This window comes from Rhineura floridana, chromosome 4 (assembly GCF_030035675.1).
Source record: "Rhineura floridana isolate rRhiFlo1 chromosome 4, rRhiFlo1.hap2, whole genome shotgun sequence".
In the NCBI taxonomy this organism is placed as follows: Eukaryota; Metazoa; Chordata; class Lepidosauria; order Squamata; family Rhineuridae; genus Rhineura; species Rhineura floridana.
In genome coordinates, this window is record NC_084483.1 from 128,919,204 (window position 1) to 128,935,719 (window position 16,516).

The following is a 16,516-nucleotide window of genomic DNA, read 5'->3' on the forward strand; positions in this document are numbered from 1 at the left end:
CAAGCTGGATTTAGAAAGGGAAGACACACCAGAGATTGTATCACAAACATATATTGGATAATGGAACGGACCAAGGAATTTCAGAAGAAAACCACCCTGTGCTTTATAGATTTACAGCCAAGCCTTTGACTGTGTAGATCATGAAAAACTATGGAATGCTTTAAAAGAAATGGGGGTGCCACAGCATCTGATTGTCCTCATGTGCAATCTATACTCTGGACAAGAGGCTACTGCAAGGACAGAATATGGAGAAACCGATTGGTTCCCAATCGGAAAGGGTGTGAGACAGGGATGTATTTTATCACCCTACTTGTTTAATCTATATACAGAATATATCATACAGAAAGCAGGATTGGACCAAGATGAAGGAGGTGTGAAAATTGGAGGGAGAAATATCAATAATTTAAGATATGCAGACAATACCGTACCAGAAGCAAAAACAAGTAATGATTTGAAACGAATGCAGATGAAAGTTAAAGAGGAAAGCACAAAAGCAGGACTACAGCTGAACGTCAAGAAGACTAAAGTAATGACAACAGAAGATTTATGCAACTTTAAAGTTGACCATGAGGACATTGAACTTGTCAAAGATTATCAGTACCGTGGCACAGTCATTAACCAAACCAGACAATAGTAAAGAAATCAGAAGAAGGCTAGAACTGGGGAGGGCCGCTATGAGATAACTAGAAAAGGTCCTCAAATGCAAAGATGTATCACTGAACACCAAAGTCAGGATCATTCAGACCATGGTATTTCCAGTCTCTATGTATGGATGTGAAAGGTGGATAGAGAAAAAAGCGGGTAAGAGAAAAATTAACTTATTTGAAATGTGGTGTTGGAGGAGAGCTTTGTGCATACCATGGACTGCGAAAAAGACAAATAGTTGGGTGTTAGAACAAATTAAACCAGAACTATCATTAGAAGCTAAAATGATGAAACTGGGGTTATCATAGTTTGGACACATCATGAGAAGACATGATTCACTAGATAAGACAATAATGCTGGGAAAAACAAAAGGGAGTAGAAAAAGAGGAAGGGCAAACAAGAGATGGATTGATTCCATAAAGGAAGCCGCTGACCTGAACTTAAACAGGGTGGCATGACAGATGCTATTGGAGGTCCTTTATTCATAGGGTAACCATAAGTCATAATCGACTTGAAGGCACATGATGACGACAACAACCCTTCCCCCTGTGCCATGCAGGAGAGGAAACAAACTGTAGCTCTTGGTTAGCATTACATGTGGACTAGTGCTTGTGGTTTGTTTGGAGGGGGGATTACAGACTCTAGCTTGCATGTGATGCTAAGCCAGGGCTCTTTGGTTTCTTCTGTGTGGCATAGGGAGTAATGGGGGGAGCAGTGTGTGCACCAGCTTCCTTTTTGTTTGTAATGGCTTTGTGTTATGTGTGAACCAGGCCAGTGTCTACTGTATAATTCCTATCTGTATGCTTATTCTGTCCATTAACGAAAAACTGTAAGGCTGTAATCTGAACCCCTATCTACCATGCCCTGGGGTGGGGCAGACGGAGTAGTTGGCTGGAGTGGAGGTATCCCTCTGCCCAGCCCAAAACTGCTCTGCTCACTTCTGTCTGTGCAGTGATGCCAGTGTCAGTCCTCTAGTGAAGAACTCCCTGTTCCAGCGGCTGGTGGATTCTAACTTGCTGTACCTTATTGAAAACCCCAAAATAGAGTGTTCTGGGGGAGTGGCTGCGCTGGCTCATCATCCACTGAATCCTTAGCTGGTCCTGCTGTGGTCGGCGGGCTCAATCCAGGCCCAATTCCTACATCAGCTGCACACTGATGTAGCTTAGAGCAGGGGTTTTACCTGCCTTCCGCCCTGACCAGCATAAGCAGTGGGGTATGGATGTGGCTGTGGCTACACCAGTCCATCAAGCCCCACTGCTGGCCAGACAGAGTTAGGATTGCTCTGTTAGTGAGAGAGAACTTACTTTGCAGAAGCCACATTGATTTTTCTTCAGCAAAACTTGTTCTTCTATGTAGTTAAGAATTTTAGTTTTAATAATGCTTTCTACCTGGAATAGATGCAGATCAGACTGCCCTTAATTCCCTGGGTCCTCTCTGGATCCCTTGTTAAACATTGGTGTTATATCCAGTTTCCCTTTCCAATTTCCTGGCTGATAATAGGGACAAATTGCTCTCCCCCTCTGCTTTTTTTTAAAGGAAGATCAGCTGTTTCATATTTGAGGTCTGGATGCAGTGATTTTCAATGTGTCAGTATGTTACTAGAAGTTGATATCATGTCACCACTCTTTGCCTGAATTCTGCAGACTCACTGAAAAAGTCAGTTCAGTCAGAGGTACCTGCCATGCCTTTTTTGCTGTAGATACAAAGAATTCACTCATAATCACTGCAATCTCTACTTCTCATTTGGTAATACAGTGTTCTTCAACCTTGGGTCCCCAGATGTTGATGGACTACAACTCCCATCATCCCTGACAATTGACCTTGCTGTCTGGGGATTTGGGGAGTTGTAGTCCCACATCTGGGGACCCAAGGCTGAAGAACAGTGTTCTAGCACACCTTTACCTCCCTTCTCATCAAAGGGCTCAACCATCTCCTTTATCCAGTTTCCTGCTTTTGATGTATTTAAATAATTACTACTGTTAGTCTTAATGTTTTTAGCAATATGTACCTCAAATTAATTTCGTTTGTTTTGTATCATGAATTGCCTGCTTTCATTTTTGTGTGTTTGTGTAGGTGTGCTCATTTGAGCAAGATGTCCATCTTCTGAAGGAAGCCTTCCTGCTTCCAATAGCTTTTTAAACTCTGCTTATTTAACCACACTGGCATCATCTTGGACTTGTGAATACTTCTCCTGATCTAGCTAAGCTTCTATTAATGTAGTTTTGAATAATCCCAAGCTATCAAGATACTTGACCTTTTTGAGTTGCCCTTTTAACTCATTTTTACCAGTCCCTCATTTTTTAGACGTTTCATCTTTTGAAGTCAAATCTGATTGCTTTGGACCTCCTTGGCAATCGTCCACTTACAATGCACATTATTACATAAACATTGACTTTAATAGCACTGTGGTCATTGTTTCTAGTTGGTTAAGCAATACTTGCATTTCACATCAAGTCCTGGCCATCATTAAGAATTAAGTCCAGGGTCAGATCTGACAATTGGTTCTAGGGCACAGTTGTAACTGGAATGTGCATGGCTTTCTACCTTCATAAGTGTTTTTGTTTGGTGGGCTTGGGCTAGTTGGGCTTTTCACTTCAAATGTTGAGTTATAAAAGATAAAGGGGAGCAGAGTTAACTTGGCTTTTTTGCCCTATTTTCTCAACTCGCAGAGGTGCATAACTAACTGGTGTGCTTAACTATTTACCTGATGCTTTGTCACTGAAGTTGAGATACTTTGTCAACTGGGTCTTTCCATGTTCTCATAGAGTCAGGCTCTTTCTGGACAAGCATGTTTGGCTTTTACGTCCTGTTTAGCTTCCCCAACTTCTGCTGCAGCCAGTTAGATTGGGAGGGCCTCACTTAAAAATAATGGCTATGTAATTCAATTACCAGGCTGCACCAGATTCCAGTGAATAGAAACATAAAGGGGAGTTTAGTTGAATACCTCCTGGGAATGATGGGTTTTTTTTAATTGGGCGGGGAGCAGACAATGGGTGTTGTTAAGGAGAGGATGTGGGCAGCATGAGGTATTTCAGTCATTCTTTAAAAGTTTGGGGATTTGCTGTGTAGAGAGGACAGAGATGAAAAGAATATTCATAGATGGGATAGAAAAACAGGAGAGAAGGGATGCGGAATTTAAATGATTGACCATGGATGAGAATGTAGCAGACAGTAGAAAATAAGATCCTAACAGAAAGAGCCTGAAGAAAGAAACCAATCCCATGACTAAAAAACCCCAAACTACAAGTTCTAAACTGGTCTCTTTGTACAGTGGGCAAGAGGTAAGTAAATAGAGAGTCCTTATCCACTGAAGTATTCCCGTTCTATTTTCCTTACATAATACACTAGACCAGTAGTTCCCAACTTGGGGGCTGTGAAGTAATCTGGGGAGGGCCATGAACAGTAAAGAAACTATTTATTTATTTTAAAAAGTCTTCCCTCCCTAGATGCTGTCTGCTCCCCACTGCCGCTGCAGATGACACCTCCCCCTTGCTCCAAACAAGAGGGGAGGACTTTTGCTGAAGCGGCAGAGTGTGTTTCAGGTGCACTCAGGGCTGTGGAGTCGGTACGCCAAACCTTCGACTCCGACTCCTCTATTTTTCTACTGTCCGACTCTGACTCCACCCAAAATTGCTTCCAACTCCACAGCCCTGGAAAGGGCTGTAAATGTCTTTTTAAATTGGAAGCTCTCATGGGAGCATTTTTATCGCTGCCTGAATATGCGCTGATCTTGGCATCACAGCATTTGTCTTCATCTGGGTCCTGTGTCATACACTGACACACAAAATGTTTTCCATCTTGAGTTATGGTGAAATGCTCAACTGCAGCTGACTTCATGGGAAGCTTCTTTGACATTTTGAATTTATATTTTTTAAAATTTGTCAATCAAAATTTATTTTGAAGTCGGAGTCGGTACATTTCTTCCGACTCCACCCAAAATTGCTTCCGACTCCACCTCCAACTCCACAGCCCTGGGTGCACTGAGGGCAGGCATCTGCTTATAAAATGCATGGCAGACACCAAAGGAGGCTGAAGGCAGAGCTACCAGGAAGAAGAGGGAATTACTGTCACCGACTCCCGTCTCCTCACACTGCCACTGCTGATGATGCCCTTACTCAGAACAAGAGGAGAGGGCTTTTCATGAATCAAAAATAAGCAAGGCTGCAAGGAAAGGCTGTTTTCCTCCTTCCTTCCTGGCAGCATGCCTGCCTGCCTTTCTTGGCTCCTTCTTCACTGCCACCTTGTTTTAAAAATTATTCTTATTTGCGAGGCTGCCCAGATCTCACCTTCAGCCCAGACAGAGCCAAGAAACAGTGAGGAAATGCAAGACTTGCTCACTCCCCATCTCCAAGGATAAGTGTGTGTGCCAGCGTCTCTCTTTTCTTCCACCTGCATTTTGCTCCCCCCAATCTCTCTCTCCAAGACGCTGCAGCAGTTGAGGGATTCCCTCCCACGTGCCTGAATTCATGCATGCCTGCAGATGCTTGCAGGAGGGGCAGGTGTGTTTGTGTGTGTGTGCGTGCACTGATTTGTCTTCTGCTTCGCTTTCATTCCCCAAGTGCACTCTAAGCAAGTCATCAGTTCTGATTATCATCCAAGGCCTAAAATCACTACCCCCCCTCCTCAATCTGTGCACCTTGTCTGCAGTGCACAATCGAGCATCCCCACCACCAACACATTGCTGCCTCTTGATTATTATTATTTTTAAAATTAAAATTAAAAAAAACTCAGCAGGTTGGCTGAGCCTGGGATTCTGGTATTGCATCAGAAATGTATTTATTCATTTAATTATTACTGCATTTATATTCCACCTTTCCTCCAAGTTGCTCTAAGTGGTGCACATGGTTCCCCCTCCCTTTCCATTTGATCCTTCCATAGACCCTGTGAGATAGGTCAGGTTGAGATACTGTGTCTGGCCCAAGGTCACCCAATGGGCTTCATGGCCGAGTGGGGATTTGAACCTGGTTATTAGTCCAACACTATAACCCATTGGTGTTGGGAGACAGGACTGTACATCTTCAGACTGTGGGGGAGGATACCAATTTGATTGGATCTTTGCATTAAGAAAAGAAAGCAACACCTCCCTGTCTGCAAGGAGCTTTTTATGGAAAGGGATATTTGGAGATGTGATTTTGCCATGCATCATTTTTTCAATTAACAGAGACAAAAATGGCAATTAGCATGGAGGGGCATGACATTTTTTGAGCTTACCAGGGGGGTCCCATACTCATAAAGGTTGGGAGTCACTGCACTAGATTTGACCCTTCTGTGTGTATTGCAGATTGACTTGAACATTTGAAGTATCATTGACATGGTTAAGTGCTACTATGTAGTTCCCTGTGGTAGTAGTTTAATAGATAGGGTATTGTATCCCCAACCATACTTCTGTGTGAACAAACCCAAATAGTATTGCTGTTTGATGCACACAGTAATTACACAGGACTGTTAATGTGTTCCTCAGTAATAGTAATATAATTATTGATAATGTTTTCAGTGTGTTTTATCTAAGAACCTATTTTGCTAGTATCTGCTCCTTTATTTTTGGGAGAGTGGGATTTAGACACTTGGGGTTCCTCAAACATTACACACAAAAGTAACAAACATATCATCACCAGTGCTTATTATGTTCATTTCCCTCCTATGACCTATTGCAGAGATAGAGAATGGAAAAATATAAGAATGAAAGCTACCTGTATAATGATAAATTGGGCACTTCTGTGTGTGGTGTGCCTTGGTGTCTAGTTTTTTAAATATATAGTTGCAAAATGGTGTAAGCTTGTACAAATGCTGGCTCTCTGTTACAGGCAGAATTGCGAGCAGCTGTATTTTTAGCATTGGAAGAGCAAGAAAAAGTAGAGGTAAGGAGGCAAAATAATGAAATTTTGATTTCAGTTATTTAATTTGTATTTATTTGCATATACCATTTGTATCCTGGGCAGGTTACAACATTTACAATACTTAAACCAAAATATAAAAACAAAATATACAATTAATACAGTTCACTCTTAGAACTTCATTAGAAAAAAATCCACCTATCTATATAATACTGCATAGATCAAAAGATCTCATTGCTCTAAGGCCTGGAGGAAAAGAACAGTTTTCAGCTGATGCTAAAAGATGGATAGCGTTGGTGCCAGTCAAACGTTCGGGGGGGGTGTATTCCAGAGTCAGGGTACTAAGGCCGTAAAGGCCTGTTCCTGTTCAGAAATGGCCATAGCTGATGAAATAGCCTCCAGACATTGGTCAGACGCCATCACAGTTTCACTTGATGTTGATGTCAAGGAGAAATAGAGCTGGGTGTGATCTGCATATTGATGACATCTTGTCCCAAATCTCTTGATGACTGCTCCAGGCGGCTTCATCTAATGTCAGAGATCATGGGAGAATATAAAAGAACCCTATGGGACCTCACAGCATAAGTGCTTGGAAGTCAAACAGGTGTGTCCCCCCCCATTGCTAATCTCAAGCCACCCTTCATGTAGGAGCAGAATCTCTGTGTTTCTGTGCCTCTGACTCCCAGTCCAAAAAGCTGGTCCAGGACGATACCATAGGCAATGGTATCAAAGCTGCACACAGATCAAGGGGAACCATCAGGGTTGCACTCATTCCGTCCCGCTACCAATAGAGGTCATCACCCAGGGTGATCATAGCTGTTTCAATGCCACATCCAGGCCTGTAGCGAGATTGAAATGGGTCAGCATAATCAGCTTCTTCCAAGCATACCTGCAGCTGAGCAGCCACCACTGTCTTGAGCACCTTGCCTGAAAAAGAGATATTCAGAACTGGGTGATAGTTGTTAACATTTTTAGAGTCCAGGGAGGGTCTTTTGACAAGGAGGTGCATCACTGCCTTCTTCAGTGCAGTCAACACCACATTTTCTCACAACAAGGCATTAACTGGATCCACCCAATCAATCTCCTCTGGCTCATTGCTCCCCAAAGGGTTATTTTAGTGTAAGTTGCACCTATATCTTCGCTTTGGTGCAAGTTGTGGTGCATTACAGTACCGGTTCTTGAATCTTCTTTGAGTATCCCTATATTTAACAACTATTTCTGTCTCCTAAGGTAGCCAGTGTTGCCTGAGGTCTGGACTCTTATCCCAACTTTGGGGTTACTGTTGCAAATTGAAAGAAGGTGATGGAAACCAAATGTTCCAGAAAAACAGGGTGTTATTTCCCTAGATCTCAGCACCATTAACCCCCCTCCCGTTGTATTTCACTAACTGAAGTAGGTGAGGAATTAGTCAATAATAAAAAGATACTCCTGCTTGCCTCTGTGTGGAGACCCACCTTGCTTTCAAAACTATGTTTTCAGATTGTTGGGAACTATTGCACAAAAAATAGAACACCCAGATCAGCTTGCTATTGATATTCACACTTGAACACTGCCAAATTCTGGTAGTGTATGATATAGGCGTGACTTAAGCATAATCATGCATAGGCTAAGCAGAAGAATAAATAGTTATCTGCCTTTTTCTATTGCAACCTGAACATTTGCATTGCTTTGCAGTGCAGTGAAATCTTTAACTGATCTTCTCTCCTTTTTTTTTTGACAGAACAAAACACCTCTGGTAAATGAAAGCTTGAAAAAATTTTTAAACACAAAAGATGGTAAGCTTTATGTGTGTTCATTAAAGATACCACATATCTATATATCACACAATTAATGTGTAAGTGCTGATACAGATCAGTGTGGACATTTACCACAGTTCTTCAACCATGTGAGTAGGAACAGAAATCTAGACCACAGAGGGGGAAATATAACACTCAATTTTAATTAAATGCAAAGCAAAGCAATGGTCATGAGGCTGCCATACAACACTTCAAAACAATTGGCAACAATGCTTCTGTCACAACAGGAGATATAATTACAGTTCAAAGCTGACTCACTACAATCAAAAGTACACCTTCAGCAAAGGGGGGTAGCCAGTCCTCCGATAATCAGACAAATTATTTCCCCCTCCCCTTTATCCTTATGCTAGAATCTTCCAACCCCTGCCCTTGCAAGAATGGACTGGTGGCTTCATGGTACCATTGCATTATTTACAGTGTGTAGGTAGAAAAGGAAGTTTCTCCAAAAGATGAAACAATGCTATAATCTTAACCATGCTTTCTTAATACCTCTGACCTTTCAGCTTGAATATCCCTTCCATCATTCTCTTGACCTTTCTCCCCTTATAAAGGGCTTCTCCTTTAGTTCCTAACAAATTCTGTCAACTCTGCATCATCTAACTTAATTTAGTTCAAATTCCATCTTGTCAGCATTTGACTGACAGAATTTGCAAAATCCAACCTTTGATATATTTTGGTTGACTGCAAGCATAAATGTAAAGATTTTGCTCATGTCAAGCCTTCAGATGGCAACACTGGAGAAACAGAAACTAAATGACAGTTTGTACATGGATCCGGAGCTGTACTTGGACCTGGAAAATATATGTGTTCTGTATGTTCTTGGACAAATCACTCTTGTTTCTCCATATGTAAAATAGGAATAGTAATCTATCTCAGGATTGTTGTGAGGTGAGGAAGAACCCAAAGGTTGTAAACAGCTTAAAAAATTAAAAAGACTTCATAATTCCTTTGTTAATGATAAAACCCAAACTATCAAGTGAAGACCATAGCCTTACAGTTAAACGTCAGTCCTCACTGACTTCAGTAGAAAGAAGCTTGCATTTCATACATTAAAAGTAGAGTCTATCAAGTTTTCAAAGATATTTTCCACTCCACCTCCCTTTGAAGAAATGCATTCCAAATTGATATTTCCCTTTGAGATGTGCTGAGTTGAACTGTTAATCAATAATTGTTGGGCTTTTAAGCCTAGTGTAACTTGGAATTAATGTGTTTTTTTCTATTCCCCTCAAACAAGACTTTGTTTTCTAGAAGATGTAAAACAGGAGAACTGGATCTGGCCGATGGGCTGAATCCCTAATTCCCCCATTCCCTGTGGGTCAACTTTGAAAGGTGGGCGGGACCTAAAATCTAAACCACTTCCTCCAAACAGAGAAAGAGAGCTCACCTCGGCAGCCCTAGGGAGCTCCTGATGGGAAACTAGCTAGTGCAGCTGATCCCAGCAGGATGCCATATCAGTACCAATGAGCTGATTGCAGTGAGAGAGAGCCTTGCTTACAAAGGAATAATTAGAATCATAGAATAGTTGAGTTGGAAGGGGCTATGAGATCCAACCCCCTCCTCAGTGCAGGAATCCAACTTAAAGCATACCCGACAGGTGGCTGCCCAGCTGCCTCTTGAACGCCTCCAGTGTTAGAGAGCCCATCATCTCCCTAGGTCATTGATTCCATTGTCATACTGCTCTAACAGTTAGGACATTTTTCCTGATATTCAATCAAAATCTGGCTTTCTGTAACTTGAGCCCATTATTCCTTGTCCTGCACTCTGGCCTGCTCGAGAAGAGATTCTGGCCCTCCTCTGTGTTCCTTCAGGTACTTGGAAGAGTGCTATCATATCTCCCCTCAGTTTTCTCAAGATTAAACATGTCCAGTTCTTTCAGACTCTTCTCATAGGGCTTTGTTTCCAATCCCCTCATCTTCCTTGTTGCCCTCCTCTGAACCTGTTCCAGTTTGCCTGCATCCTTCTTAAACTGCGATGTCCAGAACTGGACACAATACTCAAAATGAGGCCTAACCCATGCCAAATAGAGGGGCACTAGTACTTCATGTGATTTGGAAACTATACTTCTGTTAATGCAGCCTAAAATAGCATTTGCCTTTTTTGCAGCCACATCACACTGTTGGTCATATTCAGCTTGCTATCAGCAACAATTCCAAGATCATTCTCGCATGTAATATTGCTGAGCCAAGTCTCCCCCATGTTATAACTGTGCATTTGGTTTCTTTTTTCTAGGTGTAGAACTTTGCACTTATTCTTGTTAAATTTCATTCGGTTGTTTTCAGCCCAATGCTCCAACCTATCAAGACCTCTTTGAATTTTGTTTCTGTCCTCCAGGGTATTAGCTATCCCTCCCAATTTTGTATCATCTGCAAATTTGATAAGCGTTCCCTCATCCAAGTCATTAACAAAAATTTTGAAGAGTACTGGGCCCAGGACTAAGCCCTGCGGTACTCCACTCATTACCTCCCCCAGACTGAGAAAGAACAATTGATAAGTGCTCTTTGAGTATGGTTCTGTAGCTAACTGTGGATCCACCTGATAGTTGTTCCATCCAACCCACATTTAGCTAGGTTGCTAATCAGAATATCATGGGGCACTTTGTCAAAAGCTTTGCTGAAGTTGAGATATATTGTGTTCGCAGCATTCCCACAGTCTACCAGGGAGGTTACCTGATCAAAAAATGAGATAAGATTAGTGTGGCAGGATTCGGTCTTGATAAATCTGTGTTGGCTTCTAGTAATCACTGCATTGTTTTCAAGGTGCTTACAGATTGACCACTTTATAATCTGCTCCAGAATTTCCCCAGGGATTGATGTCAGGCTGACTAGTCTGTAGTTCCCAGATTCCTCCTTTTTGCCCTTTTTGAAGATAGGGACAAAATTAGCCCTCCTCCAGTCACCTGGTACTTCACCATTCTTCTACTGTTTCAAAAGATAATAAACAGTGGTTCTGAGAATTCTTCAGCGAATTACTTCAATACTCTAGGATGCAGGTCATCGGGCCCTGCAGATTTGAACTTGTTCAAAGTGATTAGGTATTCCCTAACCATTTGTCTATTAATTTCAAGCTGCATTCCTGCCGCTTCATCTTCACGTTTGCCAGGAGGGTCATAGACCCTCTTTTGGGAGACGACTAAGCAAAAGTAAGAACTGATCACTTCTGCCTTTGTCATCTGTTATCATTTTGCCATCCACAGTGAGTAGCTGTACCACCATTTCTTTTCTCTGTCTTTTACTATACATATACCTGAAGAACAATTTTCTGTTTTTAGCATCCTTCACTAACCCCAGCTCATTCTCACCTTTAGTCTTCCTGATGCCATCCCTGAAATTCCGTGCTACCTGTCTATGTTCTTCCATTGTGGTCTAGCCTTCCTCCTACTTCTTACATGTGTCCCTTTTGTTTTCAGGTCATCTCTAAGCTTTATGTGAAGCGACATTGGCTTCTTCTGTTGTCTTCCCCCTTTTTTCTTTGTTGGAATTGTGCCTTTAGAATTTCCTTGTTCAGAAACTTCCACCCATCTTGGACTTCTTTTCTCATTAGGATAGCTTGCCATGGAACCTTACTTATCATTGTTCTGAGTTTATTGAAATTGGCTTTCCTGAAGTCCAAGGTACATGCATGACTACTCTCAACTTTTGCTTCCTTTAAAATCACGAACTCAAATATAATATCGTCACCTTCCCCCAGAATTCCCATAACTGCTATTTCATTCACTAAGTCATCTCTGTTAGCTAGAATCAAGTCAAGGATAGCTGATCCTCTTGTTTTTTCCTCCACTTTCTGTGGGTGAAAGTTATCTCCAACACAAGTCAGGAATTTCTTGGGGGGCTATGTTTAGCAGAATGTATCTCCCAACAGATTTTGGGGTAATTGAAATCCCCCATACTACATCATGCCTCCTGGAAACTTTGGCAGTTTGCTTTTCAAAAGTTGTATCCTCATCTTCTCCTTGATTGGGTGGTCGGTAATAGATTCGAACCACCAAGTTCCTTTTATTCCTTGCCCCGTTAATTTTAATCCAGATGCTCTTGATGGGGCTAGCAAGCTCATCTTCCTGTATTTCTGTGCAGGGATATATATTTTTTAACATATAGCACAACTCCACCTCCCTCTCTATTCCTTCTGTTCTTTTTGCACAAGTCATATCCTTCAATTGCTATATTCCAGTCATGGGAGTCATCCCACCAAGTTTTGGATATACCTATCAAGTTGTTAAGTTCATCCTGTTTGTTCCCCATACTCTGGGCATTAGTATACAAACACTGAAGATTATGTGATGTACCATCTGACTTCCCTCCTACATTTTTATGAAGACTATTATTAGGCCCCATTAGAGTCATTCTCTTTGTTCCTGTGCATAAGCCTTTGTCAGTCATTACCTCCAAGTTTACACCTCCCTCTTCCATAGGATTCAGTTTAAAGCTTTCCTGATGAAGTTCTCCATGCTGTGGCTGAACACATTCTTCCCAGTCCTAGTGAGGTGCAACTCTTCACTTGCCAGCAGTCCATCTTCCAGGAAGTGTAGCCCGTGGTCCCAGAATTCAAATCTCTAATGTTGGCAGCACCTTCATAACCAATCATTCACCCAGAGTATTTTTCTTTCCCTTTCTACTCACTCCTCAGTTAAGCTCACTTGGCAATTGGGAGCTCATATGTGACATCAGGTATGGGGCAGGTAGGTGGTTTTGGGGGAACAACCTCATGGCCCCCATGGGCCAGAAGTCCCCTACTTCTGGTGTAAAGGGAAGTCCTCTCTGTCCAAAGTTCAGTCTTCAACAAAGGAACTGTCCTGAAAATGTTTCCGAGTGTATGACTTGCGCAGTTCATACCACTGCATTTTTTTCACCATGCCTTCCTCCCCCCACTTCCTTCTTGATTCTTCCTATTACCAGTTCCCAAATGTGGTATTTCTATCATTGGCCCTTCCTTTCCTCATCTACCTTCGAAATCATTGTGCAACTATTAGGGCTCCATTGCCTGTGGTGCCTAGAGTTTCCTTACCTCCCCCTCCCCCACTTTGCTACTTCCAGGCTTTAATTTTGAATGCCAATTTGTTTAGGAGCAATTTGCAAAGGGACTCAAAGACATTATATGAAGAATTGTTTGTGAATAATTGTATTGCTTTGTAGTCATATAAATAGCATTTGGCATTTATGCATCAATTCTGAATTTTTACATACTGACCATTCAGGGTTGTTGTAAGGCATCTGACAAGATAAAGCATTGCACTGCAGTTGTGGGATGAGGTGGGGGTGGCTTGCCTAAGACTGTTGAGGGAGTTCATGAATGAGGTGAAATTTGAACTTGCAAACCCTGATATGCAACTTGCAAAATCCTAGGCATGTTTATTCATAAATACCTCCCAGCGAGTTCAGAGGAGCTTATCCCCAAGAAAGTGTGCATAGGATTGCAACCTCCATCTTTTAGCTGCTGAGTTGCTGAGATTCAAGAATATAATAAACAAACATAATGTGAATACCTTGCAAGCATGTGCGACTAAAGGCATATGTGGGAGACACTCAGCTGTAGGATGTCACTGAAGTCCATTAACAGAGTTTAAAATGCACTTCTTTAAAAATCCCAAATTCATTTTAAATGCTAAAACGATTCTTTCACTTTATCATATTAATTTTGTAAAACAGTAGCATGTTTTAACTCAAAATGTGTCTGGTGGACTAAATTATGAATAGTGAGTGCAAATGCTGTGTAGAAAGAATGAATGTGGCTCATTTCTTTTTGTAGGTCGATTGGTGGCTAGTCTGGTTGCTGAATTTCTCAAATTCTTCAATCTTGATTTTACTTTGGCTGTTTTTCAGCCTGAATCAAGCACCGTAAGCATTTTTCATTTTTATCATTATTGTCAGACATTATGTTGGTTTCAAGACTGTAGAGAAACAGTGATTTGACCCAAAGTTCTTGAAATTGCGCGCACACACACACACACAAACTTTGTTTTTCTGAATCATTCATCACTTCATCACCACATTTACTAAGGAGTAAGTCCCATTGCACTCAGTGGGATTTGCTTCTGATTTGATATGCATAGGACTACATTGTTAATGTGTGATTTCCCCCTCCCCCCAAATATACCATGGGACACCTTTTAAACTTTTGGGTTTGCTTTTGAATAGCATCTTTATGTTTTCTTTAAAAAGAGAGAGAGTAAAATGTATGCATCCTAGTTTTCAGGTTTAAAAATAGGGTTGCATGGAATGACATGTGACTTCATATTTTTAACAAGCCTGCTTCAGTCACTACCCTGACTGAGTGGCAAAGGAGACAGGTATTTGTTATGGTGGTGTTTGTTTCCCAAAATTCAGAAAGCAGATTGGAACAGAGTTTTGGGGGGAAATCAAAATGGATTTCTCCCCCTCCCAAATAATTTTGTGTCTCATCCAAAATATGTCTGAAACAAAGCATCCAACTTTGAGGTGCTCAAATGGTCCCTGTCAATTTGGTACAACCCTAATAACTAGAACCTGAAAAGATAAAAATAACCTGAAAGGATAAAAGAATTTGGCTTAACCCAGCTGCTAATTTGTGTGCTTTGTATCATCATGAGCTTCAGGGTATCCTTGCAAAGGGGTGTCTTCAGTCCCCCAACAGCTTAAATGACAAGAAGAGTGGGCCTGGAGTTTCAGTATCCCGTTCACATGCACCTTAATGTCATGGTGCCACAGTAAAACACAGGATGGAGCTACTGGGTCTCCTTTGGGGTTTGCTTTTTGCCTTTTATCTGTTTTGTATTCTGGTTCTTTTGCACATAGACCAGGATTAGGAACCTGTGGACTTCCAGATGTTGTTGGACTACAGCTTCCGTCATCTTTGACTATTAGTCATGTTGGGTGGAGTTGATGGGAGTTGGAATCCAGCAACATGTGGAAGCCCACAGGTTTCCCACCCTGGCCTAGAAAAAGCTGGCTTAATTTAAGTTTCTTTTCATCCAGCTGAAATACTAGACAATTTTATTGCATGGGGAGAAACATGGAAACCATCTGAAGTGCTGTTGTAGGTGATATCCAGCACCTACTGGCATTCTACTTGTGCAACAGGCTTCCACTTGCACAAATTGGAATTAGTCTCCCCACCTCGTGCAACCCTGTGTGCATCCCCAAAATCTCTAAGTGATTTGGGGTACCCTCTGGAGCAGATTATATTACTTTGTTAAAACTTGTACATTATGACCAGTAGCTTATACTTAATTATGAAGATGGCTGTTAGCTAACTCCTAAAATATTATGCATAGTGTTTAGTACTATGTGTGTTATTATGCATAGCATAGTACAGCTGTAGTGTTCAATTTACAGTATGTCACTTAACAGGAAATAGAAAAAACATTTTTATAGTGTTTGACATCAGTATTGGCCCTTCTGCCATTTTGACTATACATATTATCAATAGATGCCGGAATTTTATATTAATAGGATTCAGTTCTATTTATCATTAGCCATCCAGTTCTGGGCTTGCCTAGTTCAAGAACTAACTTTAGCTATTAGGTTTAAAAAACCACTTGTGCCTTTAGCAGTAAGAACTTTGGTTGTGAAAACTCCAAATAAAGTTATAGTTGCAAACTGAAACCACACTGTTTCACGCACCTACATCCATACTGGCTATAAATGCCAAATATGGAGTAACAGGATTTTTTTCTGGCAATTGGATTACTTTTTAAAATGGGATTGGTATAATCAGTATTTAGGCTGGTGTAATTATTGGGAATGATACAAGTTTGCATAGAGTGCTTTAATCAGCATTGCATTTAACATTGGAGACTAAGGGCGCAGTCCAGCTTATATTTGTGTCGGGCTGGGGGGAGTTGGATGTGGCGGACCCCCAGCTGAGCTGGTAGGCTCACAGTGCTGCTGGGCTCTACTGGCAGAAGCTCTTCATCCTGGCTGAGCCGCAGCACTGCTGGGACCCTTCCAGCTGGAAGCCCAGCCCGGCAGATGGAAAGCCAGTGGAAGGCCAGTAGAAGAGGTGTGGCAGAGGTGGAGCTGAAGGGAGAGGACTTCCACTATATCCAACTTCCCTTTGGAGCTCTCCCACGCATCCCTATCCACCCAAAATTTCTGCTGGCAAAAAGGTCAACATAGGTAAATAATTACAATGGCGGTCAATGAGGAGCACTTACTCCCTGGTAAGAGTATTCGTCGGAGCCAGCTTTTACCTCCCAGTCCCTGTGCGCAGCTCCTGACTGAGCTGGTCCAGTGGCTCCCAAAAGGCAAGTGGATGCTGCAGAGCTTC

The 16,516-nt window shown here is 41.8% G+C and overlaps 1 protein-coding gene across 3 annotated transcripts in view; it reads left to right on the forward strand.

Moving 5' to 3' along the window:
• CEP43 (centrosomal protein 43) overlaps nt 1-16,516 on the forward strand; it is a 54,093-nt gene that overhangs the window by 2,662 nt on the left and 34,915 nt on the right. For all 3 annotated transcript variants that reach the window (XM_061624369.1, XM_061624367.1, XM_061624368.1), the window contains exons 2-4: nt 6,450-6,503; nt 8,200-8,254; nt 14,018-14,106. In XM_061624369.1, coding sequence (XP_061480353.1) covers nt 6,450-6,503; nt 8,200-8,254; nt 14,018-14,106 — 198 coding nt within the window. The remainder of the gene's footprint in view (nt 1-6,449; nt 6,504-8,199; nt 8,255-14,017; nt 14,107-16,516) is intronic.